The following is a 24,665-nucleotide window of genomic DNA, read 5'->3' as shown; positions in this document are numbered from 1 at the left end:
CCCTGGCCTGACTGTGACATCCCCTCTCCAACCGGATGCCCAGCACGTGGCATGACCTTTGACATCTGCTCGGCCGGGAGGAGCCGAGACGTCACGCGGGAGTTTGGAGGCTCTAGAGGGGTTACGGGGTTCTGCCCACCCGCGAGGAGCCCCAGCACGGGAGAACGAGGCTCCAGCTGTAAGTTTGCATAACCCAGCACTGTAACGACGAGCGCTTTCGATACCCAGCGGTCACTGGTAGCTGCTTTTCCCATTTTGGGAGGAGTTCCCTGTTTTTTGGCAGTCTGGGAGCGCTTTGCACTGGGGATTTTACAAGCCCTGTTTTCTAGGCTGTTCCTAAATGCTGCTTTTTCTGCTGTGTGGCTCCTTCTGGATCTGCAGATGCCTGAGCGTCCCCAGCGTGCTCCTACCTGAGCTCCGACGCGCATTTAGGGCACTGATGTTGCAGGTCTCTGACCTTTTAACGAGTCACATGGAGGGAACCACCCCAAAGGGAGCTGAAGGGACTCGCTTTCCAGGCTCGTACAGCCAGGGTTGGGATGGGAAACCCAGGACACGAGATGGCTTTTCCTGCAGAGTGTGCTCTCCAGGGCTTCCTGGGACAAAAAGGCAAGAATTTGGGAACGAGGTGGGCGTTTGGCGTGGGGGAGAAGCTTCAGATGAGACACCTGCACGTGAAGGAAAGCTGGTGCCAGGCTTTGGTGGTCCTGGGGTGTAGGGAACCCTGGGGACAGAGGGAACAGCCGTGAGTCGGGGCCCATCTGAGCAGAGATGTTTCGTGCAATTAAGGAGCATCCTGCAGCTGCCGCTGCCGCGCACCTCGAGAACAGAACAGCGAAGCGTTTCTGGCTGTCAGCGCAGCGCCCGCTGCATCCATCAGCCCCGTTCCGCTTTGCCTGCACGCCGCATCTGCCGAGAACTCCACCGAGCTGTCTCCGGCCCTGGCTCCTCTTTGGCACGTACCTGACAGCTGCCGCCAGCCCGGCGGGGACAGGAACGTCTGTTCTCAGCTGCCGCACGCCAGAAGCTGACTTCACCCTGCCCTCCCCGTGAAACCAACACCTCGGTGGATCTTGGCCGCGTTCTCCTCCGCGCACACCTGTAAACGTGCTTCACCCCCCACCCCGAGCTGCGTTGCGCAAATTAGCTGTGATAGTTGGAGCCAGGCCTATGAAATGAGAGTCAGGGGGGCTTTATTTCTTTTTTTTTTTTTTAAATCTTTAAGGCTGAAAGTTATCAGCGCCTCGAGCCAGCGGTGGAAAGAGAGCAGCCAATGGGAGCCACGGAGCCGTGCTCTGCCCGCGAGCGCTGGCAGCCTCCTGTGCCTGGAGACATCCCATGGAACAGGAGGCACAAGAAGGTCGCGGAGATAAGGCCAGCTGAGATTGTACAGCGTCTTGGACGCTAAAAGGGCAATTTTCCATGTTCAAAGCCGAGCTCGGCGTGTTGGAAGCAGGCCATGGCTGGTGCATCCATGCTCTCAGAGCACGAGGCTTTTACAACACGCCTGAGTTCTTCAAAGCCTCTCCTTTCTTTCTCCTGCCAGGGTTGTGCTGCTTTAGCTCCCGCTGTGCAGCGAGGGGATGCAGAGGAGCACGTCTGAGTGCGTGGGAGCAGGATTTGCTCCCCTCCCGGAACCCCAAACCTTTGTTATGGGTTTGTGCGGGGTTTTGCACCGTGTCTCCTCCCGCCGGCTCCAGCGCTGGGACAGGGGCAGCCTGGCCGGCAGCGGTGCTACGGAAAGGAGAATAAAAACCCCAGGTCACAGCGAGCAACCGCCAGTTAAAGGACAAAACCGACTGCCCCGCCACTCGTTTTATCGCTGTCAGCCACGTGAAGCGCCCAGGCCAGACAGGCGAGTTTATTTAAATAACTCATCAGGGCTACAGACTTTGCTAAAAAATAACAACCAGCCGAGAACACGCAAAACGTATGAAATCCTAGGGAGAGCTTTGGGCAACCACGGAGGAAGGCGTCGCAGCAGTCACAGCGGTACCGATGCAGAAGGCTGGCGGGGAGAGCTGCATCTTGGATGAACGGGCATCCCTCCAGCTCCCTTCTGGCCTTGGGACAGCCGCTCGCCCGCCCAGGCGTGGTGGGATCCTTCTGCTCTGAAGGGCTTGTCCAAAGCCCATTCTAGCCTGCAAGGAGCAGAAGCACCTTCCTACCCTGGGCAGCAGGAGTTTGGACCGTGATCTGTTCCCACCATGTCATGGAGCTGCTGAAAGACAACCATGGGGCTCCACAACCGCTCATCCAAGCAACGGCCCACCCGCTCAGAGACACCCCAGAGGTGTTACATGCCGCCAGTCTTTGGTTTGGTTTCCCCCAGGAGGGTTACGATAGAGTTCAAGGTGAGAAGTCCAGTCCCTTGGACTCCGAGTTAAGAGCACTTGGTGGGCAAAGGAAATCAAACTGTACAGCAGGAGCCCAGAAGCCCAGGACGACCTGAAACGGACTCGGCCCAGTGCAGGGGGAGTTTGCAGACCCCGGGCAAGGGTTAGACAAAGTCAAGAGGTTGAGTCTTTAGTAGAAATGAGGAGAAAATGAGTTAGCACTTCAGAGGAGAAGAGGACATCAAGCCTGGTGATGGTCAGAACAGGCGTACGTCCTGTCCTCGGTCTCACAGGAGGCAGAGTCCGGCTGTTGCTGCCGATGGCCCACCTTGGCCAACTTCATATGTTGTCCTCCTCCAGCATCTTGTTAACTCCTTCACAGATCCTCTTCAGGTGGGTGCGGTAGGGCTCGGACGGCCCGTAGAGAGCCGAAAGGAACTCATAGTCCGCAAAGTGATTGAAGACGTGGTTGATGCGGGAGTGGGATTTGGCCGTCAGGTGGCCGTTGACAGCCTGGTGCAGCAGGTCCCGGCACTCGGTCAGCACACCCGACATGACCCTGCGGTCAAAGGTGAAGTCTATCTGGTGGAAGCTGACGGCCGTCATGGCCAAGGTATGCACCTTCTTGCGGAAGCGCTCCATCACCAGCATCTCCTCGGGGTTGAACTGCCCATTGCGGTAGAGCATGCCCAACTTCATGACGATCTTGATGAGGTTTTTGATGATCTTCTGGGCCTCTTTGCGGTTGTGAGTGTACTCCTTGGTGGCCCTGTAGAGTTCGTCCAAGATCTCGCTGCTGGTGTCGTCAATGAAGACGTTGGCTATGGTCTTGGTAGCCATCTTGCTCAAGAGCTTCTTCTGGGCCTGCAGGGCCAGGTTCTTGGTGCTGAAGGTGTCCATCTCTGCAGGGGGAAGAGGCACACACAGAGTTCAGCCCATACCCTGGATCAGTCCCCGTCCCCTCTCCTCCCCACGCAGCCTTTTGGGAGGAGGAAGAGCATCTCAGGCCAACGGCGAGGCCGAGAGGAGCTCCTGGGTGCCAGGGCAGGCAAGAGCTGAGCTCACGCCCCGGGTTTTGTTGGTGGGATGAGTTAGAGAGTGTTCCCACCTTCCTTCCCCTAAATTCTGGGGAGAAACTACAGCACGGCAGGGAGCGTTGGGGGTGAGTGAGGTCTCCCTACCTGAGCATCACCAATGACCCTCTGTCCCCATCTCTCTCCTGTGACCGACACCACCTTCTCCTCGGTGCAGGAAGGACTCCTGCCCCATCACTTTAACAATTTTTTCTTCCTTCAAACCTGACTCATTTCCTGCAGGGTGAGCTGGGGACAGCCCAGGTGACGGCTGAGTCACCCGCTGCCGCCGGCACAGCCACGTGCTGACGTACAGCCCAGCGCCCACCAAGGCCGGGGCGGCACGGCCGGTTCGCAGCACCCACCGCTGCGCATCGAAGCCCTTTTCCTCGGCGCTGCCTGCCCCGGTACGCCCACGCCGTTGGTCCTCGGACTCATTTTGCCACGGATTTCCTCCAGAGCCAGCGCGAGCACTGCACAGAGGGGAATAATTCAGCGAGGCAGAAACCTCGCTGCTCCCTCACCTACAGCCCGACTCCCCGCACGCCGGCGGGACCGAATCAATCACCTCCGGCAGAAGACAGTTTTACAAAGCGCCGTGAATGAATAAAACGCCACCAGCCCTGGAGACGCATCTTGCCCCCAGGAAATCGCAGCGCTACAAATCATGGGGAGGCCAGAGCGGCGTGATAACCGGCTCCCGCGCCGGGATGGATGGGCAGGGTCGGGGGACGCTTACGCAAGAGCCTGCACGTGGCACGGTCGGCATGGCAAAGCAAGAGCCGGGAAGGGATGGGATCGCTATAAAGACATCACCAGGGAGGGGAGAAGAGCTGCTGAAGCTAAAGGCTGCTGCTGGTGTGAGAAGGGATGGGGATAAATCCGCCGTGGATACGGAGAGGAGAGGAGGGGTCTCATCTCCAGCCCCCTCAGTTATCCCAGCGCAGAACCCAGCCCGTCGCCAGCAGCCCTGCGGACCCCGCCGGCTGAGCGGCCACCCCGTCCCGCCTCCCTCGGGGATCCTCAATCCCGCTCCTCCTGCCACGGAGCGCACACCGGGCTCTCGGGAGCAAACCCTCGCAGGGCTCGGACACCCCGCTGCGGCCAAAGCTCCGTCTCGCTGCAGCCGGTCGTGCAAGGGCGATGGTGAGCCCGGCTTCCCAGGCATCGTCCTGCCACCGGCTCCCGGGCCCGAGGGCAGCAGAGGCTCTGCGAGGGCGTGAATTCAGCGGGTGGTAACAGAGGCGCCGTCACCTGCCCCGTGCAAGCGCCGCGTGTGGGGTTATTTACAGCCCTCAGGAAAAACACAGAGGTTTGCAAGTATTTCCTTCGACGTGAAAACATCGATTTTTGCCAGCGTGAGCTTCGAGCCGCGGCTCTCGCGCTTAATAAGACAGAAATGGCAAAGCAGGGGCTGTTCTGTCGGCAGCTCGGGCTCGTTTAACGCCGGTGGCCCGGTGCCCGAGATGCTGCCAGAGCCGAGCGCGGAGGGACGGACAGAGGCAGCGCAGCTCCGTCTTCTCTCCCTTGGCTGTAAAAAGCGGGACCTGCTCTGCCTGCGGCAGGCAGGCTCTTCCGGAAGGAGCGGGGCTTTGCCGTGGCGTTGGCATCCCTCGCAACCCGCGGCGGTTGCGGGGTGTCTTGGGCTCCCTGCCGGGAGCAGTGCCCGGAAAAGTAGGAATTCCCACACCTGAGCTCGCTGTTGGGCGACCGCAGCCATAAAGCAAATGCAAACTCCACCTACGGAGCCCATAAAAAATAGGAACCGCCGGCTCCTGCCAGCTGCCCCGTGCGCCCGCGGCTCCCCGTTGGCGACTGTAATAACAGATCAACCGTCCGCTGCCTGTGCTGAACAACGCCGGCTGCCCCGTGGCCCGCCGGGGGCGCGAGCATCGCTCGTGGGGGGAAACTGAGGCACGAAGCGCTGGCAGGGGGGGTCTTTCCTACACCCCCCAAAACGGGACCCGTCCCTTTTCCAGCGCCCGTGGGCCGTTCGCAAGGTCGCCCGCAGCAAACCCCACGGAAACCCAAGCTCACCTCCCGGCACGCCGCTCCCGCTCAGCACCGGTTAACCCGGCGCCCTCCGCACCACGCTCTGTCCTACCAGAACCTGCTGACTCAGCACCAACCCGGAGATTTCACTGGAATGAGCCGTTTTCCTGCCGGGAAGGGCCCTGGGACCCCATTGTTCGCGAAGGGGCTGCTATCGGCGTGCGGAAGAGGCAAACCTTGCCCCGACGAGCAAACTCAAGACCGAAATAAACCGCTCTGTTTCCTTCCTGTCTCTGCAGTTTCCAGCCCTGCTCAGGGTTTGTTTTTTTCTCCCCTTCTTCTTCTTTTTAATGAAAACGCCCTCGAAACCCAGCTTCTTCCACCAAAAACGAGCAGCCGGGCGTTGCTTTCACGAGTCCCTCCCTTCTCCGGAAGAGCGCGGCAGGGCTGTGGCGCCAACGGTGGCTTTGGGGGACGGGCACGGCCCTTTTTGGGGAGTTTTCCACCCATTTTGCAGGTTTTGAGGGGGTAGCAGTGGTGTGGGGGCTCGACCGACGGTTGGGACCCTGTGAATGTCTCGCGCGAGGTGGGGCTGCGGTGACGCAGCCGAAGTCCCTGCCGCGGTGACGGACGCGTGCCAGCGCCGGGGCGCAGCAGCGTCCCAGCCGCGGGGAACATCTACACCACTGCGGGCGCACGCGGGAGCGGAATCCATCCCTCTCGTTAAAAAGCATCAATTAAAGCTCCCGTCTTCGCAGGGGGGAACACGAGAACTCATCATCCAACCAGCACCCGGGGCCGGCGGCACTGGCGCGTGGCTGGCATCGCGTTTACGGCAGCAGCGACGCCGTCCCCGGGTTATTTCTACCTGCCCCACAGATCCCTCACCCCGACCGCCCCAACCCCCCGGTACCCACCGGCGGCTCCGCGTCCTCGTCCCCCTCCCCAAGCCCTCGCCAGCTCCCCCGGCAGCGGGCTGAGTATTTCGTGCAGGAAAGCAAGAGCACGTCAATAATTTATGGGGCAGCGGCGAGCGGGAGCGCGGCGCAAGGGGAGGGCTCCGCAAAGCTCCGGCTGAGAGCAGGGGCACCTCCGCCTCCTCTTCCTCCTCCTTGCCAGGGCCACGTTAACTCGCAGCCTCTTCGCTATGAGTTTCTTCCGACACCGAAGCGTCGTCCGGTCTCCCCCGCCGAGGTAAATATTTAATGGCGGAGATCTCCCCAGTTTTCCCTCCATCTGTTTCCTCCCACCCCGGCATCCCCAGTTCCCCCAGAATCCTCGGCCGAACGCCGGGGTGGGGGTGGATGGGATCCCGCTGCTCCGCTCTCCATCCCCCAGCATCGCTTTCCACCCCCTCCCCGCGCCTTCAAATCCATTAATTAATTAAACCCCCCGCCGCGCTGGATTACAGGAGACGAGTCGGAGCGCTGGCGCGGCGCGGGGATGTAACCGGAGAGCTCGATCGCCGTCACCAGCCTGTCCCCCGCCATCCGTGACCCCTGCAGCTTCCAGACCCCATTTTACCAGTGCTGGGGTGGCAGAGGAGGAGGAGGAGGAGGAAGAAGGAGCTGCGCCGCCTTTTGCAATAGTCCCTCGCACGTTGCCATGGGTGCAAACAGCACCGAGAGCCGCCAGGTCCGGCGCGTGTGTGCCGAGCAGGGTGAGGCCAAAGAGGAAGCCACTGAGTAAACACCTCACCCGAGGAAAAACTCATTTCTTGGCAAGGATGGCAAAGAAAAAAAAAACCGCCGCGGCCGCCGCGACTCCTCGTAGCTGGCTGCGAGGCTGGAGCGAGTACCGGGAACGCTGCGGTGGCATCGCACGGTGCATCGCGCTCCGCTCGCTCCCGGCTCCAGTGCCAGCCAAACGGCTCGGCCGTGTCCCCGTCGTTGTTCCCACCGGGATCTGAACTCCTCTATCCCATAATCTCCTTCCCGTAGGTGCCCGCGCCGGGGCTGCGAATGCAGCCCCAGCGCGGGCACCTGCGGGAAGGAGCAGAAGCTTTTTTTGGTTTCTCCTTTACGCCAAATCCTGGGAACGCCGATCTGCCCCGGCAGCTCCGACATGTCCACGCAAAGAGCTGGGCGCCCGATCCGAGGGGGGCTCCGGCGATGCCAGCCTGGGGCGCGGGTGGTAAATCCCGCCGGCGTTTCCCGTTTGCCGGCGCCGCGTGGGAACGAGATCTCGGTAACACGGGGAAGGGGTGCGGATGCGGGTGCGGAGCCGGTGCCGTATCAAGGAATTTCTCCCGGGATTACCGTGCGCTGGGAGGGAGGCAGCTGCAGCGCGGAGAGGAGGAAGAGGAGGAGGAGGAGGAGGAAGGGGGGGTTAATTTGGAGCATCTGTCTCGCCTTCCATTTCCTCCTTTTCTTTATCAAGCTGCCGTCGAGCCGCTCTCTCTGGCAGCGACTTCCTTTCTCCTTCGCTCGGAGCAGACGGAGGCTCAGGAGACTCAGGGGGAAGTGGAAAACGGAGAGGGAGGGGGAGAAACAGAGGCCAAACCACCGTCCGTCCGTCCGTCCGTCTGTCCCGCGCGGGGGCCTTGGGCATCACATGCTTCCTGCCCCGGGATCAGCGAGGACAAAGCCGCTCCGGGAGGGAAGGAAAGCTCTGCGGGACAATTCGGATCCAGCCAAAAAAAAAAAATTTACGGTCCAAATCCTTCCTCGTTCCAGATAAAGCTTGGGTCGGTGGGAGCTGGGAAATTTCAAACCCAACTCGGTCGCTCCGGGCAGGATCCGGCCTCGCCGAAGGGATTTGTTTCTCCAGGAACGGAGGAATTTCACCTGTTAGAGCCCAGGGGCCGGGTGCGGAGGAAGGACGGGGCGATGCGCGAGGCCAAGCGCTGCCGTGGGGCACCCGGCCCTGCACGTGGGCTCTCGGGGCGGCCCCGTCGCGGGGGTTCCGGCACCTTCTCCAGGCTCCCATCGGCCGCAGCGGCGTTTCCAGCCCCCCACTGGTTTTTGGGGGGAGATCCCCTTTCCCTCGCTTTTTTTACTCGGGTGGGGAAACTGAGGCACAAGCAAGGGGTCCCGGGGAGCAACCCCGGGCTCTGCCCACCCCCCACCCCTCGGGGTTCCCCAAACCCTCGGTGTGCCCCCACCCCCTCGGGGCTCCCACGGGCCGCGCTGTCCCGTGGGCCGGGCGGGGCCGCCGGTGCCCGGTGACACCGGGACGGGGCGGGGTGAACCGAGGCGGTGCCCCGGAGGCTGCGCTCGCCTTCGGGGACCGGAGGTTTCGCCTGGCTGCCGGTCCTGGCGTCGGAAGGACGAACCGGGCCGGTACCGAGCACTCCCGCACCCACGGACCGGGGTAAGCGGGGGGGTTGCGGGGGCGAGGGGGCCCGATCCCGGCGGCGCTGCCCCGGCCGGGGCTGCCCTTACCTGCTGCCTGCCTCGGCGGCGGGAGCGGGGCTGCTCCGGTGCCTCCGGTGGGACGGGACGGGACGGGACGGGGCGGGGCGGGGCGGGGCGGGGCCGGGAGTTTCGCTTCCCCCAGCGCCTCTCCCTGCCCGCTCGGCGGCGGTGCCCCCCACAGCCGGTACCCGGTGCCCGGCGGGTCCGGGCCTCCCCGCCCGCGGCCAAATCCCGAGCAGGGCCGGGCGCGGCGGCGGCGGGGGCGGGACCCGCGGGCTGCGCCAGCCAATGGCGGCGCGGGGCTTGCTACGAAGCAGCCAATGGGAGCGAGCGGTGAGCGGTTCCCCCCCTCCCCTCCCGGGGGTGGGAGAGGGAGCGGGGCGGCCCCGGCCCCGTGGGTGCGCGCCCGGCGTGCGTGGGCCCGTCCCGTTAGCGCGGCGTGGGTCAGGCACGGCGCTGCCGTCCGCGAAGGCCTCCCGCGGGTCCGTACGGAGGCGCGTGGGTGACGGGGAAGCGGGTGGGTGGCGGGGTCCCGCGTGGGTGAGAAGGTCACGCGTGGAACCGGCGCGGGATGCTGGCAGGATGCTGGGGCGCTTTTGAGCAAGAGCCTGGGAGGGCGCTGGCACCGGGGGGGGGGGGGGTGTGCCACAAACTCCCCGCTCGCCCGCCTCTTGGCGGGGGAGGCTCTGGATGTGCCGTGGGGATGCGACACCCGTGGGAAGGTGGGGACGGCGTGGGGGTACGCGGGACGCCTGCTCCATGCCAGCATCCCCGCTCCCACCCTTCCCCTGAGCGGAGTGCAGGCGGCTGCTGCGGGGTGGGGGGGGGCATCTCCTCCGCTTGCCCCGGGGAGCGTGGGCCTGGCACCGCGGGGGGTGGGTGGGTGGCAGCAGCCCCCCCCCACACTGGGCGCAGGGCCGGTTTCTCAGCGGGGCGTCGCGGGGAGCCCCCCGGCCGCTGGCAGCCACGCGCAGGAGTTTTTAGGCTGGGGTGCGGCGAGTGGGGGGCGTGGGTGAGGGCTCGTCTCTGGCCGGGGACCCCACGGTCCCGAGGTTTGCACCCCATCCCGAGCCGCCCCCCAGCATCGCGGCTGTCGGAGCATCTTCCTCCTCCTCCTCCTCCTCCCGGCTCTGTGGGAAGCAGCCATCGCCCGGGACCCTCGTTCTGAGAGGTGACATTAAACCGGTTGAAGGTGGGATTTGGGCGGATTACCGGCCGGATTAACCAAATCCTCCACTTGAACCTTGGCCTCGCGCCGTGGCTGGGAAGCGAACCTCGGCCCCCTCAGATTCTCCCCGGCCCCCGCCAGCCCTGCCGTCCCCCCACCCGATGCCCTGAGCCCCCGTTCCTGCCACCGAGGGTCTGCTCCTGGCCCTGCGTCGGGCCGGAGCGGCTGGAGCAGCTGTTGCCACTCTCCGGAACAGTTGTGATGTCAATCTGCCCGGCATAAATCACCCGCCTGGCCTCGTCTGCTGCTGGTGGCCACTGGCAGCAGTAGGAGACGAGCCGCTGGCTGGGAGCAGCTCGGCACGGGCCAGCGGGCTGAGGGGATGGTGATGGGTCGGGGTGGAGGCGGTGAACGGAGCTGGGGAGGTGCTGGCAGAACGTGGCGGCTTCCGGCTGGCAGGGCCGGCTCCTGCCCAGCGCCGTGTCCCCATCACAGCCCGGTCCTGTGTCCCCAGTGCTGTCCTGTCCCCTGGCCCCATTGCTGCCCCATCCTGGGTCCCCATTGCTTCCCCGTTCTGCATCTTTATCCCTGCCCTGTCCCATGTCCCCACTCCTGCCCTGTCCCATGTCATCATTGCTTCCCTGTTCTGCATCCCCGTCACTGTCCCATCCCGTGTCCCCGTCACTGTCCCATCCCATGTCCCCATGACTGTCCCATCCCACGTCTCCATCGCTGTCCCATCCCCATCACTGGCCCATTCCGTGTCCCTCACTCCCATCCTGCATTCGCATCACTGTCCCATCCCACATCCCTGTCATTGTCCCACCCTGGCACCCCCGGCCGCTGTGCTCACCCCCCTCAGGCCGTTGCTGAAGGTGCTGCGAGGGTGATGGGGCGGGCTGGGCACATGGGGGCCACCCTGCTCCCCCAGTGCACCCCCGAAGTGCAAACCCCCTGCTCTCTGCCTCCGGCCGCCTCCCCAGCTCTCCACCCCGCTCCCAGCCCCGGGGCTGGACCCCAAACCCCCCTGGGGTCGCAGCGTGGTGCTCAGCTGGGGGCTGCACCAGGGGTCAGCCCAGCGAAGCCCCGTCCCTCCTGGGGGGCGCAGGGCGCTGCTGGCGTGGATGGAGCCGCCGTTGCCGGTGAGCTGGGGACGAGAGCTGGCGCTGCGTGCAAGCAGAGAGGAAAAAAGAGAAGCAGCAGGATCTGGGCCAGCTCGCGCTGCCTCCCCCTTCCCTCTCCTCCTTCCAGTGGCGTGAAATGGCGCTTCGCCACGGCTCTGCCGCGCGCTGAGCGTCACCCCGCGCTCGGGGAGGCCACGCGCCTCATCCCGCTCGTCCGCCTCGGCGGCCGGCATGTGGCCAGCGGCACCGGCCCCGGCAGCCCCCCACTTTTGAGACCCCCAGCTCTGCTCCCAGCGAGGGGTGAGCGCCCTCGGAGAGGCAGTGCCGGGGGATCCAGGAGAGCTCCGCGCGAGAAGCGGGAGCAGCAGAAGCCGTGCCCCGCTTCGTGCCCAGGGTGACTTTACCACGCAGCTGCGGGGACCCATCCCCACCAGCCTCACCTGGCTGCGAGGGGCCCAGCTCCCCGGGAGCACCCAGCACCCTGCTGAGCGGGGCCAGCCTGTGGCCATGCGGGGGGACAGGGTGGGGACAGGGCGTCCTCGGCACCCGCGTGACTCCGTCGGGATGGCACACGCCAGACCCCAGCAGCTCCTGGGACAGGGGATGGCGTTGCTCCCCATAAAGCCGCAATTGTCACCGGGACACGTCTGGGGTGGGGAACACTGTGGCAAATTCCCGGACCCCTTCCTGCCGCTGGCGTTCGGCATTCCCATCGCTCCCCTCCCGCACCCCACGCAGCTGCGCCTCCCCACAACGGCCCCTTCTTGCTGTGTTACCGGCTCCGGCTGCGCTGCCGCGGCCCCTTCCCCAGCACCCACCTTCTGCGCCAGCAGCCCAGGCGGAAAAATTCAGCCCTGTAGAAATAAAATCTGTCCCGGCAGCCACCGGCTCCGGGGGAGAACCGCGAGCTGAGGATGCTGAGCAGGGGATGCTCTGCCCAGCACTGGACCAGTTATCCCAGAGGGGCACTGGGATGTTTCCCCAGGAGGGAAAGGGGGCGTGGAGGTGCCTGCCCGGGGCACCCACAGAGGGAAATTCCCGTGGGAAATTGGGATCCCTCGGGCCCAGGGCTGCGTTTGCTCCCAGCGCTGGGGTTCAAGCGGGGACCTGGGATGCGCGGAGCCGCAGGGCTGATGCCGAGGGTGCTGGGTCACGGGGTGGGGGGCACCTGTGGGGTGGGGGGGTGCAGGTGGGAGACGTGGGGTGGTGGGGCTGGGTGCTGATGAGTGTCCCCAGGGGTGGAGCGGGACACGGCCACACGAGCTGCACCCCATCACCCTGTCACCGCACACTGGGGGGACACTGGGGGCCGGTCCCCAGGCAGGGATGGAGGGGGATGGTCCGGGGGAGACCCCCTGGGGAAGGGGCTCCTGCCGTTACCCACCCCGGGAGGAGGCGAAACACCGTCCCCATCCTGGGGACACGGCGCACGCGGTGGCACGCCATCACCTCTGCCTGTGCCCGTGACGAGCTGGGTGCTCGGGGTGACCCCCTCACCCAGGCTCCTCAGAGGGGCCGAGCCCTGGGTGCTTAATTGGGGTCTGGGGGCTGCTGAGAGGGACCCCAGTGCTGGGCAGTGAGCTGAGCCATGCCATACTGGGCCATGCTGGGCTGTGCGAGCCAAACACGGGGCCGCGGGCGGGCTCTGGGACAAAAGCGAATGTAGGTTACGCACAAAGCGACGCGGAGCGTGGCCGCGCTGGGGGGGCCGGGGCATGCGCCCACCGCCACCTCCCACCACAACCGGCTAATTGCTGCGTATTCCCAATGCTGCTGCCGCTCCCCGCCGCGCTCTCTCTGCGCCGCAGCCGCCCCGGGGGACACCGTCCCCTCCCTGCCCCCCGTGCGCCGCTGCAGTGCTGGGGCTGGAAGGAGGGGAGCGCGTTGCCCCCACAAACCCAGTTTCGCCGCCTCAGCTGGATGCTGTGGCCCTGATGTCACCCGCTGGGGACGGTTGGGATGACGCCCTTCCTTAGCGCCGTAGAGGGACCCAGCTTTCCCCTGTGTTTTGGGGGTGCCCTGCTGCACCCCAAGGCTTTGCCATCCTTTGGGTCCAAATTGTGCCGAATTCATCAAGCGGGAGCCGGCGACATCCCATTCTGGTGGGACCTGGGGTGGATGTGGGAGCCCGTGACATCATCACGAGCCCGCGTGACAAGTGACATCATCAGACCCAGGGGGCCTTTGTTACGTCACCATGGCTGGTGGAGGCAGCCCCAGGCTTTTGGGCGATGGCAGCGAGGACAGGGGGGTGTGGGGGCAGGCAGGAGGCTGATGACATCATCAGCATCATTCATGACATCAGATGGTGGCAACCAAGAGGGGGCCGGGGCTGCCAGGAGAGCGCGGCGGCAGTGAGAGCTGTAATGGTGGATTTAATCGGACGGACCCTCTGCTGAAGCCCACGGCACCCCGCTCCTCCACCGCCCCGGTGTGCCACGGCTGGGGCGGGGGCGGCTTTGCTTCCCAAATCCGTACCCACGGGTCAGTCCCGCGGCATCACCGGGATCTGGGCTGGGAGCGTTTTGCTCGCCGTTTCGGAGCGGACGATTTAATTTTGGTCCTAATCCCTTCCAGCACCGGGCTCTCTTACCCGCGCGGCTGTGGGCAGAGATTTCCCATCCCTAATTAAAGCTCGGCGCGTGCGGCGCCGATTCCCTGGGGATGCTTCCCTTGCCTCCCCGCTTCCCGTCAAGATCAAGGGAATAAACCAGCGTTACTGGGAAAGTTGACGCCGGCAGCAGCCGAGGGAAGCGGCGACGAGCCCCGCACTGGCGGCAGCCACATCTCTGGAGGCGAATCCCCCCTCGAACGCTGCCTCGGGGTCTGGCGGGATGGCAGCAGGGGCTCGGGGGTTGTGACATGAGTTGGGCAGGCCTCAGCCCAGCACCGGGCAGCTGGCAGCTTCTCCTGGGTGCATGGTGCCACCAGCCAGCCAGGTCCCTTGGCTGAGCGTCCCCAGGCCCTGAGACCGGCAGGAGGGGAGGTTTTGGGGTGCTGCAGCCCCCTCCAGCTCCCTAAAACAGACCCCAGAGCACCCCGCTGACCCCAGCGAGGGGCACCCAGCCTGGTGAGCCGAGAGAGCGGAGCTGCCTCCTCGCACCCGCTGAACGACCGAACCCCTGGAGCATCCGTGCCGCCTGCCAGCCAGCTGCCCGGTCCCCACCGCGCCAGCTGGCCTTTTGGCACGGGGGAGGCGCAGGACCCGCAAACCCACCAGCCGTTCCCCGCGGGGTTATTTCCCAGGCCTGGAAGAGGGGGACGCGCGTTGCGGGCAGGGATGCTCCCGCCGCCTGGCACGGCTTCTGCCTGCTTAATGGCGCTGAAAGCACAACAGATGGCAGAAGGGCTTCAAGATGTTCTTTTGCAACATTTCGGCACCGCCGGGCTTCTTCGCTCGCCTTCCTCCGAAATAAAGAGGGAGGTTGGGGAGAGCTCCGCATGCTGGGGGCGATGACCCCGGCCACGGCGGAATTAAAGGGAATTAAAACATTTGCCGGCCTCTCACTGCACGGCTTTCTTCCCACCGTAATCCTCGGCTGGGCCTGTACCTCCATCACCTGCCTGCTGCTGCTCCCCGGGGACAAAGGCCCCTTTGCCAGCGCTGCCAGTGGGGTGGGCACGTGCCACGGTGGGGCCACGTGCCGCGGTGCGACCGTGTGCCACGGTGGGGCCATGTGCCACGGTGGGGCCATGTGCCACAGTGGGGCCATGTGCTGGTGGCAACTGGCGGCAGCAGCTGGGTGCCGGGGGGTCACATCCGTCCCAGTGAGGGATGGCCCCAGCTGGGGGTTTCATGCCGTGGGGGCTGTTAAGAGACCTCGTGGCCTCTTCCAGCCAGGTCAGGGTCCCACCATGCTCCCGCCTGCGGGAAGGAGCCGGCCCCGCTCCCCTGCATCGCCCTGTCTCCAGCTGTGCTGGGCTCTCCCGCCACGGCACTGGGAGCAGCGCCAGGGCCCAGCACCCACCGTGCACCCCGGGACAGTGTGGCACCCCCACCCTGAGCCTCACTGGTTCTGGGCCCCATCCCGCATGGCTGTGCTGTGCCAGCACCCAGAACCCAGCACCTAGCACCCAGTATGGCTGTGCCGGACCAGTATCCAGTACCAGCACCCCGTATGGCTGTGCCAGACCAGTATCCAGTACCAGCACCCGGTATGGTTGTGCTGGACCAGTATCCAGTACCAGCACCTGGTATGGCTGTGCCGGACCAGTATCCAGTACCAGTACCCGGTATGGCTGTGCTGGAGCAGTATCCAGTACCAGCATGGCTGTGATGTGCTGGCGCCCAGTACTAGCACCCAGTATGGCTGTGCTGCATCAGCAACCAGCACCTAGCACCCAGTATGGCTGTGCGGGACCAGTACCCAGTACCAGTACCCAGTATGGCTGTGTTGTACCAGCACCCAGCACCCAGCCGTGCGTCTCCTGCGCCTGCCCCCCGCGGCACGCAGGGGAGAGGTGTATTAACACGCGGCTTTGATGAATTATTTATCCGGCAGGTGACCTCATTCGCTCAGATTGATTTTCCTCCCTGCCACTCCAATTCCATCGCGCGCCTGGCACCGGCGGGCGGGCGGCACGGCAGGTACCGCGCCGCGGGGACGGACGAGGACGGCTCCGCGCCCGGCACGAACCGAGGGCCCTTTGCCAGCTCAAGAATTATTTTTTCTTATTCTTATTCTTATTCTTATTCTTATTCTTATTCTTATTCTTATTCTTATTCTTTCTTATTGTTATTCTTATTTTTTTATTCTTATTAGTATTCTTTTATTCTCATTCTTATCATCATTATTATTATTAAAATAAAGAATATACAATAAATATGAACACATTATCATAATATAAATACATAATAAACACAAATATATTAATATTAATGATATTGCTATTATTAATAATAATACTAATATTGAAAGCATCACCTCCCTGCCCCAGGACCCCGCACCGCCCCGGGCCGTGCCCACCCTGCCCCCCCCCGCTGCAGACAGGCCCGTGGGTGCCCAGGCTGGCACTGGCGTGGCTACCAGCGGGCGGGTGGCCCGGGGCTACGCAGGGCCGTAGCGGCACCCCGTGGGGTGGCCCCGGGTGGGAGCGTGGGAGGTGGCAGCCTGGCTGCTCCCCGTAACCTGTTGCCTTAAGGACGTGGGCAACAAGGGTGCTGTCAGGTTAAAACTGGAGACACATTGAGAATATTTATATTTTAAAAGAAATTATCTTCTCTGTGCTCAACGAGATGCTTGAGTTTATTAAAAATATATACGGATATTTTAAAAATAGTATATATGTAAGTGTGTGTATAGATATTTATTCATATGGACTGAGGGGGTGCTGGGCCCTGGGCTGCAGGATGCGGCCTCCTTGGGCCGGAGCAGCTCCTTCCCACCCTTCGCAGCCGCTCGCCACCTGCCCAAGCGCTCCGTGCCTCAGTTTCCCTCCCGGCTGGGCAGCAGGAGCATGGGGGATGCACCGTGCGAGGGGAAGGCTGGAGGAGGGTCCGCTGCGGCTGGGAGAGCTGTCGGCGGGGAAAGGCTGAGCTCGGGGGTGCGACAGACATCTGTAGCCTGCAGATGATGGGTCCAGGCTGGTGGTACCGACCATGGGAGAGCATCTGCATGGCCCCACGGCCCCATTGCCCTCCTCAGCCCCCCAGCATCCCCCTGGCCGAGCATCTCTCTGCCTGAGCATCTCTCCAGCCAAGCATCCCTCCAGCTGAGCATCCCTCCAGCTGAGCATCCCTCTGCCTGAGCATCCCTCTGCCTGAGCATCCCCCTGGCCGAGCATCCCTCCAGCTGAGCATCCAGCACAGGCTGATGGCCGATTCCCTTAATGAACCTGCCGATACCCCAAATTGCCCCCCGTGCCGGCGATGCCTAATGAAGCCAGGCCTGCGGCGGATCAGCGGGGCGGCTGCCCAGCGCTATTGTCGCCTGACAATGGGAAGCGCCCGGCCCTGCTCCCTGAGAGTGCTATTAGCCCAAATATTTGCTTCCCGTCTCCAGGGTGACGGGGTTGCCAGCGCTCACCCACATCCCTCCTTTGATCATTTTCCTCTTGATCTTCAGAGCGTCAGTTCCCTGCGCTCCTCTCCATCTCCCGCGCCTCGCGGGGATGCGGGAGCTGGTGGCAGCCGCAGGATGCGGGTGCGGGGATTCTGTGGTGGGGATGAAGGCAGGGATGGGGGTGATGGAGATGGGGGATGAGGGATGAAGGTAGGGCTGGGGGTGATGGAGATGAGGGCTGGGGGATGAAGGCAGGGCTGGGGGTGATGGAGATGGGAGTCAAGGGATGAAGGCAGGGCTGGGGGGGGGTGATGGAGATGAGGGCTGGGGGATGAAGGCAGGGCTGGGGGTGATGGAGATGGGAGTCAAGGGATGAAGGCAGGGCTGGGGGTGATGGAGATGAGGGCTGGGGGATGAAGGCAGGGCTGGGGGTGATGGAGATGGGAGTCAAGGGATGAAGGCAGGGCTGGGGATGATGGAGATGAGGGCTGGGGGATGAAGGCAGGGCTGGGGGTGATGGAGATGGGAGTCAAGGGATGAAGGCAGGGCTGGGGATGATGGAGATGAGGGCTGGGGGATGAAGGCAGGGCTGGGGGTGATGGAGATAGGAGTCAAGGGATGAAGGCAGGGCTGGGGGTGATGGAGATGGGAGTCAAGGGATGAAGGCAGGGCTGGGGGTGATGGAGATGGGGGAAGAGGGATGAAAGCAGGGCTGGGGGTGATGAAGATGAGGGTTGGGGGATGAAGGCAGGGCTGGGGATGATGGAGATGAGGGCCAGGGATGGCTGCAGACACTCAGTGGTGGGACCACACTCCCTCCGCCATCCTGGGATAGCCATGTCCTGCTCAACATCACTGAAGAAGCTCCAGGAAGGATTGATCCAGCTTCTCCCGCTCCATTCCCCCCTCCTACGCTCCCTTCCTGGAACAGGTTTTTCCCAGCCCGGGGAGCCAAGCGGAGCTGCAGGCGGCCCAGGCTTGTTTCCATCCCTCCCAAACCTCACCCGGGTCCAACACTCGGCTTCTCGAGCCAGGAAATTTCCCCCTGAAAAGGGGGAATTTTGGAGCCAGACAGGATCAGCTCCAAAATCCCCAGGAATTTGGTGGTGGCAGGGGAGGGAGTGACAGCGCTGAGTGATTTCTAAGCAGCTTTTTTAAAAAACAAAGTGAAATCTTTGCCAGAAAATGTTATTTTGATCACTTCGGCAACCGCAAGTCTTTTCGAAGTGGTGCTTTGTGTTCAGAAATGGACCAAAATATAAAGGAGATGGGGAAGGAAAAAAGCCTGGCTCAGCTCCCCCCTCACCCAGGATCCAGCTGGGATGGATGGGGATGGGCAGTGGTCCAAAGGTGAGGGAGAGCCACTGGGGACCCACGTGGGGCTGGGGCCAGTGCCATGGGGTGGGAGCAAAGCCATGGTGGGTGCTCATGGCTTTTCCCTCGCAGACCCAAACCCAAACCCCTTTGCTTTGCAACGTCCTGGCCCTGCACCTCAAATTGTCTGGGGAAAAAGGCAAGATCCAGCCTCCCTTCCGGAGAAACTTTGGCAGTGGCCTGGCTGTGGGCTCTGGAGATGGGCTGTGAGGCGGGGGCTTTGCCTGGAGCATCCCCTGCCTGGGAGCAGCACGAGACCAGGAGGGACATTGTCACAGACCAGGAGGGAGCAGGATGGATGTCACCACAGGGCCAGGGGGGATCAGAAGGGACCAGGAGGGACCATCATCAGTGGGCCAGGAGGGACTAGGGGAGCATCATTGCTCAGGGCCAGGAGAGACCTTGCGGTGTGGAACCAAGAGGAACACGACTGGAGAACCAGGAGAACCTGGAGGGACCATCAGGGACAAGGCTTCAGGACCAGGAGGGATGGTGTCGCACGGGGCCGGGAGAGACACCACCAGAGGACCAAGAGATGCCAGGAGGGTGATGGTCACAGAGCAGGACGGGACCAGGAGGGACACTGTCAGGGGGTGAGAGCCCCTGAGGACACTGCAGCCAAGGGGAAGCAGCAGCGTGGATGGTGGGAATGGCCATGGCTGGGCGGCCGGGAAAGACGTGCTAGCCCGCACTTCGCTGCGTGATGGTGATTAAGCGGCTTCCCTTCGTTATGGTCCCTCGGGGAGGTGTTAAACGGCGGCTAATAAAGACGGATGTTTCTGAAGTGGCGTCTCCGGAGTCTTTACATCCATTGGATTTCGGGAAAAGCCACCCAGGTGCTCAGGGCCACCGGCCAGAGCAGCACCATCGGTCGCCAGCGTCAGTGGTTGTGGTGTTGGGGCGAGACCTCCGTTTCACGAGTGGTGGGGAGGGGGAGCTGGGGAAGGTTTTTGGGGGGCCTGGAGGATGCCAAGGGCTAGCTGTGAGCCTGGAGAAGCCCTCGGGAGGAGAAAGGGGAGGTGAAGGGCTGCGGCGGGGGAAAGCAACAGCAAGGGAAGGAGAAACCCGGCAGCAACTGCCCATTAAAATTCATGAAACCTGGTAAAAGGCAGAGAGCAGCGAGCTCCCGGCTGCTGCTGACAAAGGCGGCGCAGGGGGTCTTGGTGGCGGCTCCGAACCTCGGCAGATTTGGGGGTTACATCCCCATCCGCATGCTGGGCTCCATCCGGGGGACGTGGTAATGAAGGGGGCTTAATTAGGGCCCACACGCTGTGGGCAGAGGTGACGGGCGGAGGCTCCAGGCCATTCCCTGACCACGGCCACCCCGTCCCCTCGCAGGGGACCCCCTGAACCCCACTCCACTCCCCGGATGGTGATTTGCATCGTCGAGCTCATTTATTTTCCCCTCTTCCCATATATTTTTAGCGCCCCCCCCACGCATGCAACCCCCTTCCCAGCTGCCGGCGAACGGGTTTCACAAGCCGCAGCGCGTTTCCCTCGCTGTAATTAGCAACGTTTCTGCAGGCAAATGGCAGTCGGGAGCGAAAGTGGCATTTCCTTAATTAAAACAATGAATTAGGGTGGGGTGAGAGGGAAGATAAACCGTCTTCCCTATAGAAATGGCCCTCGGAGCAGCCGGTCCCCCAGGGCCGTGTCTTCCCCGTGGGGACGGTGTCACGCGTGTCGCTGCGGGCGCCCACTCGAGGGTGCTGTCCCCACTGCCGGGCGCCTCAGGTGCCTCTCAGACCCCCAGCTCAGCTCCTTGTCCTGCAAGGACCGGTCGCTTGTCCCTAAAACCTCGCCCTCCCCTGCCCCACCGGGAGCATCCCGGCCGCGGTGGAAATATCCACGCGTTACTTAGCGACTAATTGCGCGCAGCGCATCGGCGGGGGGTGCCAGCCCCTGATGAGGAGCCGCAATCGCAAACCGCTAATTACCCCCGCGCCGAGCTGCTGCCGGGGTCTGGCTGCGCGGCCCCCGCCCGCACCCCTTCGCCAGCCCCCGGCCCCGCCAACCGGTGCCACGGGTGTTCGGGGGCCAAATCCGAGGCTCCCCCACCCCGCACCCCGCCACGGGTGCCCCCTCGGAGGGCGGCGCTGCCGGCCCGACCGCGGGTCCGGTCCCAGGCACCCGTCGGGTGAGTGGACCCGTGGGCGGCCCCCCCGGGATGGGGTCCGGCCCCGCGCGTGTCCAGAGGCGGGGAGATGCGGGGCGGCGCGGTGGCACCCCAGGAACCTGCCCGTGGGTCCGGCTGCGGGACACGCTGCGGCGCGTCGTGGGGTGCCGGTGGGGCGCGGGGTGCCGCGGGTGTGCGCGCGCGCGCAGGGGCACGGGTGTGTGCACGGGTGGGTGCACGCGTGAGCGCGTGCAGAGGTGGTGGGGGGGGTGTGTGCGCACGGGTACGTACACGCGCGGGAGTGTCTGTGCGCTCGTGGGCGTGTGCACGCGCGGGCGCGGTGTGGGGGTATTTTGGATCCCGGCCCCTTCCACGCGTGGAGGCGCGGCCCCGGCCAGGCCGAGGGACCCCCCGCCCCCCACCCCGGTTATATACCCTGCGTTCTTCGGCCCCCGCTTCCCTCCCGGGCTCGGAGGGGGAGGATTTGCGGTTTGGGATCCACGCCGCCGATCCCGGAGCCTTTCCAGCCTCCTCTTCCCGCTCCCCGCCCCGCTGCTCCTCGAAAGCCGGCTTCGCAGGACGGCATCCAGCTCCCCGTTGGGCCGTCGTCGTCCCCTGGCCGCGGCCACCCCCGGATCCCCCTTGTGATGAGCTCACGCGTGTGCTGAGCTGTGACAGGGCTCAGCAGGTCTCTGGCATCTGCTGAGCCGGTTCCTGCTCCCGTCTAAGGATGCTCCGGTGCTTCAGTTCCGCTGGCAGTGCGGGATAGCACTGTCCCCACGGCCTGGGACCCCTCTCCCAGCCCCGCGGGCCCCACTGGGGACGTGCACCCACCCGGGAGCCCCGTGGGAACACGGGCACCCCAGCACCTATTTGCAGAGCGTGATTTTAAGGTGCCAAATTGCCTTTCGGTGATTAAACTGCTGCGTGGAACGGAGCGTGGGGACCTGGGAGGGGATCTGGCAGGGGAAGGTCAGCCACAGGCGGGGAAACAGCCCCAGTGCCACCAGCAGGCTCCGGTTTCGGGGAGGTTTTGGTGGATTTTGATGTTTTCTTGGTGGCTGCCAGAGCTCTTTGCAGATGGAGGAGAAGCAGAGACGGGAGGAGGCGACTCAACTAGGCAAATCCTCGGGGATGCAGCACCGTCGCGGTGCCTGGAGGCCATGGTGATGGGCACTGGGTGGGTGACACTGTCCGAGAGCCCAGCGATGGTGGCAGCATGGGCAGGGTTAAGGCGAGCGGCTGCAGGCAGAGCCCTGCCAGGGGGATTAGCCATGTCCCTCCGGCGCAGGCAATTCCCTGCCTTGTCCATCGATCCCTGCGAGGTGTTAAGAGAGGCTGGAGCATCGATCGGAGCAAAGCCCTGGGCAGCAGCGAGGCCGAAGGCTTCCCCGGGCAGCGGGACGCAGGATCCGGCCTTGAGGTCCAGAGGCCAAAGTGGGGAGTGTTCCCAGTGCCACGAACCCGCGGAGGCGCTGGGCCCCGACCCTGGCACGGACACCCCTCTGGGGACAAAGCACGCCGCGGCTGGGGGCACGCAAGGGCGCGATGCTCGGCCATGGGAAACGCCGACGAAACCTCCCCGGGCCTGCCAGGCGCCCGCGGCCTGCCGGCTTGGCACTTCGCCGCTGCAAACTGCTCGCTGGACCACGTCCCGGCGCTCGCGGTGACAGACGGGGACGTTAAACAAGCCACAGCCTGGTGCCCAAAGCAACCGGCCTTGCCGCTGCCATGGCACCCGCTGCGGGTTTATCCCCTCCATCCTGGGATGTGGCGGGTACCGGAGTATCGCCCCAGCTCCGGAGCGTCACCCCGTCTCGCGGCGCTGGGTACCGCGCCCCCGGCATATAAATAACACATCAGTAAAAAAATAGGATTCCATTTTCCTGAAAAGAAAGGAAGGGCTAAACACAAAAGAGGCCGTTTACCCACCAGCTGGCAGCCCAGGGAAAATTGCTATCAAGGTGAAAAAAAATCACAGATTAAGGAAAGGAAAGAGCTGACCTTAACTCCAGCCTATAGACAGGGAGGAAGGGCAGATTTTTCACCATTTAATTGGGGTTTTTTTTAACCCTTTAGGGCGGTTTGTTTGCTCCACTTCAAAGCTGGGGGTGCATCATTTTTTACCAACTCGCTGTAAAAATAGCAGAAATAAGGAATGTTTCCGAAAAAGCAGCTTCTGTGGCCCTGGTTGTCCTTGAATATAGTGAATTTGGTTGGTTGAGGAACAGAGCCCCATGTGTGCTCCCGGCTCGCGGGGTTTTATCCTCTTGGAGAAGGGACATCAGGGCTTCAGGACTGAGCTGAAAGCTGGAAAATAGCTGACGGGGGTGGAAAAAAAATATCCAAATAAATGGCAGGAGGGGTTCAGCAGCCTGCTCCAATTCTGTGCCTTTATTTGGGGTGAAATTCTCGTGATTTCTTTTCTCTCCCGGCTGTGGGAAGTGATCCCCCCCTCCCAGGTCTTGTCTCAGCAGCGGGTGTTGCCTGAGCTACCCCGGCGGGGGGAAAAAATGCGTTGGCTTCGGCCGTGCCGCCCGGCGAGCGCCGGCGTTAGCCACGCTTCAGGAGAAAATCACAATCGGTGCCCAGGCCTCGAGCCAGGAGCCGGCCCCGGCTTTTCCTTGACAAGTGAAAGCTGGGGTGGGGGGGTCGGCAGCATCCACGCCAACCGGGGGGTGCTGGTGCCCACAGTTGGATTTAGGGGGGTCCCGTGGCGGCGGTGAGCTGGGCCACTGGGGAAACTGAGGCACGGGGTGGGAGCGAGCGGACACAGGGCAAGGGCGAGTGGGGTTCACTGGTGTTGGATGGTGGATGGGGGGACATGCTTGGTCACCCTGTCACCACGCTGTCACCCCAGAGGGCCAATCACCCCCCCTACCCACCCTGATAACCTTTGCTCTGCTCCTCTTCCTCAGCAGGATGCGGAAACCTGAAGGGTTTTGCCCTCGTGGGGAAAAAGGGGAAAAGCTGGGGAGGAGTGAGAACGGGCGGCAGCTTTTCCGAGGAAAAGGTGAGCGGGGACTTGAGGAGATGGGCACCTCCCGGGGCGCTGGGGGGACTGGAGGGGACACGGGAACAGGGTGGGGTGTGGGGATGGCTGGGAGAGAAGGGGATGCGGGCTGGAGTCGGGGGGTAGAACAGCTGGACTGGGAGAGACTGGGCACACATCTGGATGGGGGAGCCCTGGGTGACAGCGAGTACAGCTGGCTTGGGGGAAACAGCTGGATGGATGGCCCTGGGGTGACAATGGGACCAGCTGGAGGAGGGTCGTGGGTGCACATCTGGACAGGAAAGCCCTGGGATAATGGGGAGAGTGGCCAGAGGGGCTGCGCAGGACTGGCAAGGCCAACAGCTGGATTAGCCCTTGGGAAACAGCTGGATGGGGGATGGGGGACAGCAATAGCCACCAGCGGGACTCATGGGGACAAGACACTGTCCCGGACACCACCAAGCCAAGCTGGGTCGCCACGGGGCTCGGGCGGCTCGGTTCCTTCCCGGCTGCCCCCGGCGCACACAGCGGGGTTTTGTCTTTCCAGACGGACTCGATGAAGTTACCACTCGTCTCCCGGCGCAAGGAGCTGCAGCGGGGTGGCGGGAACGAGGTCATTAAAGCAGAAAGAAAAATACATTAGAAATGGTGAACTGCTCAGCCTCCCCTGAAATGTGCTTAAATCAGCACCGAGTAAACACTGAGACAGGATTAATCGCAATTAATTTTCATTAGAAATGTGGCATCGCCCTCCCCTGCTCCCTGCCTTGCCGGGGATCTGGGGATCGGGCAGCCGGGTGGCATCGTCCTTCCTGGGCTCACCGGCTGCGGGGAACCGCGTTCTCTCCGGCGAGGCAGGGATGAGCGTCAAAGGGAACCCGCAAATCCGGCGTATGCAAAATCCCAGCCGGCACCGCCGATAAACAGGGATGCGGTTTGCCGGCCTCCGCCAGCCCGTGGCTGCTGCGGCACAGGGCAGCGCTCAGCATCGGGGCGACGCTTGGCCATGGGGCAATGTCCAGCCATGGGGCAACATTCAGCCAGGGGGTGATGCTCGACCGCGGGGCGATGCTCGGCCATGGGGCAACGTTCAGCCATGGAGTGATGCTCGGCCATGGGGAGATGCTCGGCT

The 24,665-nt window shown here is 63.5% G+C and overlaps 1 protein-coding gene across 8 annotated transcripts; it reads right to left on the bottom strand.

The window, feature by feature from the left end:
- Positions 1–1,811: 1,811 nt before the first annotated feature.
- Positions 1,812–8,992, bottom strand: TIPE1 (TNF alpha induced protein 8 like 1). 8 transcript variants are annotated; one of them, XM_086767562.1, is made up of 3 exons: positions 8,785–8,992; positions 7,660–8,011; positions 1,812–3,238 (listed from the first exon to the last, which is right to left on the bottom strand). In XM_086767562.1, the coding sequence occupies exon 3, from the start codon at positions 3,234–3,236 to the stop codon at positions 2,676–2,678; it is 561 nt and encodes a 186-aa protein (XP_086623688.1). In that variant the 5' UTR covers positions 3,237–3,238; positions 7,660–8,011; positions 8,785–8,992; the 3' UTR covers positions 1,812–2,675. The 8 variants fall into 8 exon arrangements, with proteins under 8 accessions (XP_086623688.1, XP_086623689.1, XP_086623687.1 ...); XM_086767563.1 differs by lacking the exon at positions 8,785–8,992 and adding an exon at positions 8,115–8,539; XM_086767561.1 differs by lacking the exon at positions 8,785–8,992 and adding an exon at positions 8,120–8,539.
- Between the last annotated feature and the right edge of the window lie 15,673 nt (positions 8,993–24,665).

This window comes from Chlamydotis macqueenii, chromosome 26, assembly GCF_036417535.1.
Source record: "Chlamydotis macqueenii isolate bChlMac1 chromosome 26, bChlMac1.mat, whole genome shotgun sequence".
Classification (NCBI taxonomy): domain Eukaryota; kingdom Metazoa; phylum Chordata; class Aves; order Otidiformes; family Otididae; genus Chlamydotis; species Chlamydotis macqueenii.
Note: the sequence above shows the minus strand (reverse complement) of the source record. Positions and strands in the feature narration are given on the sequence as shown.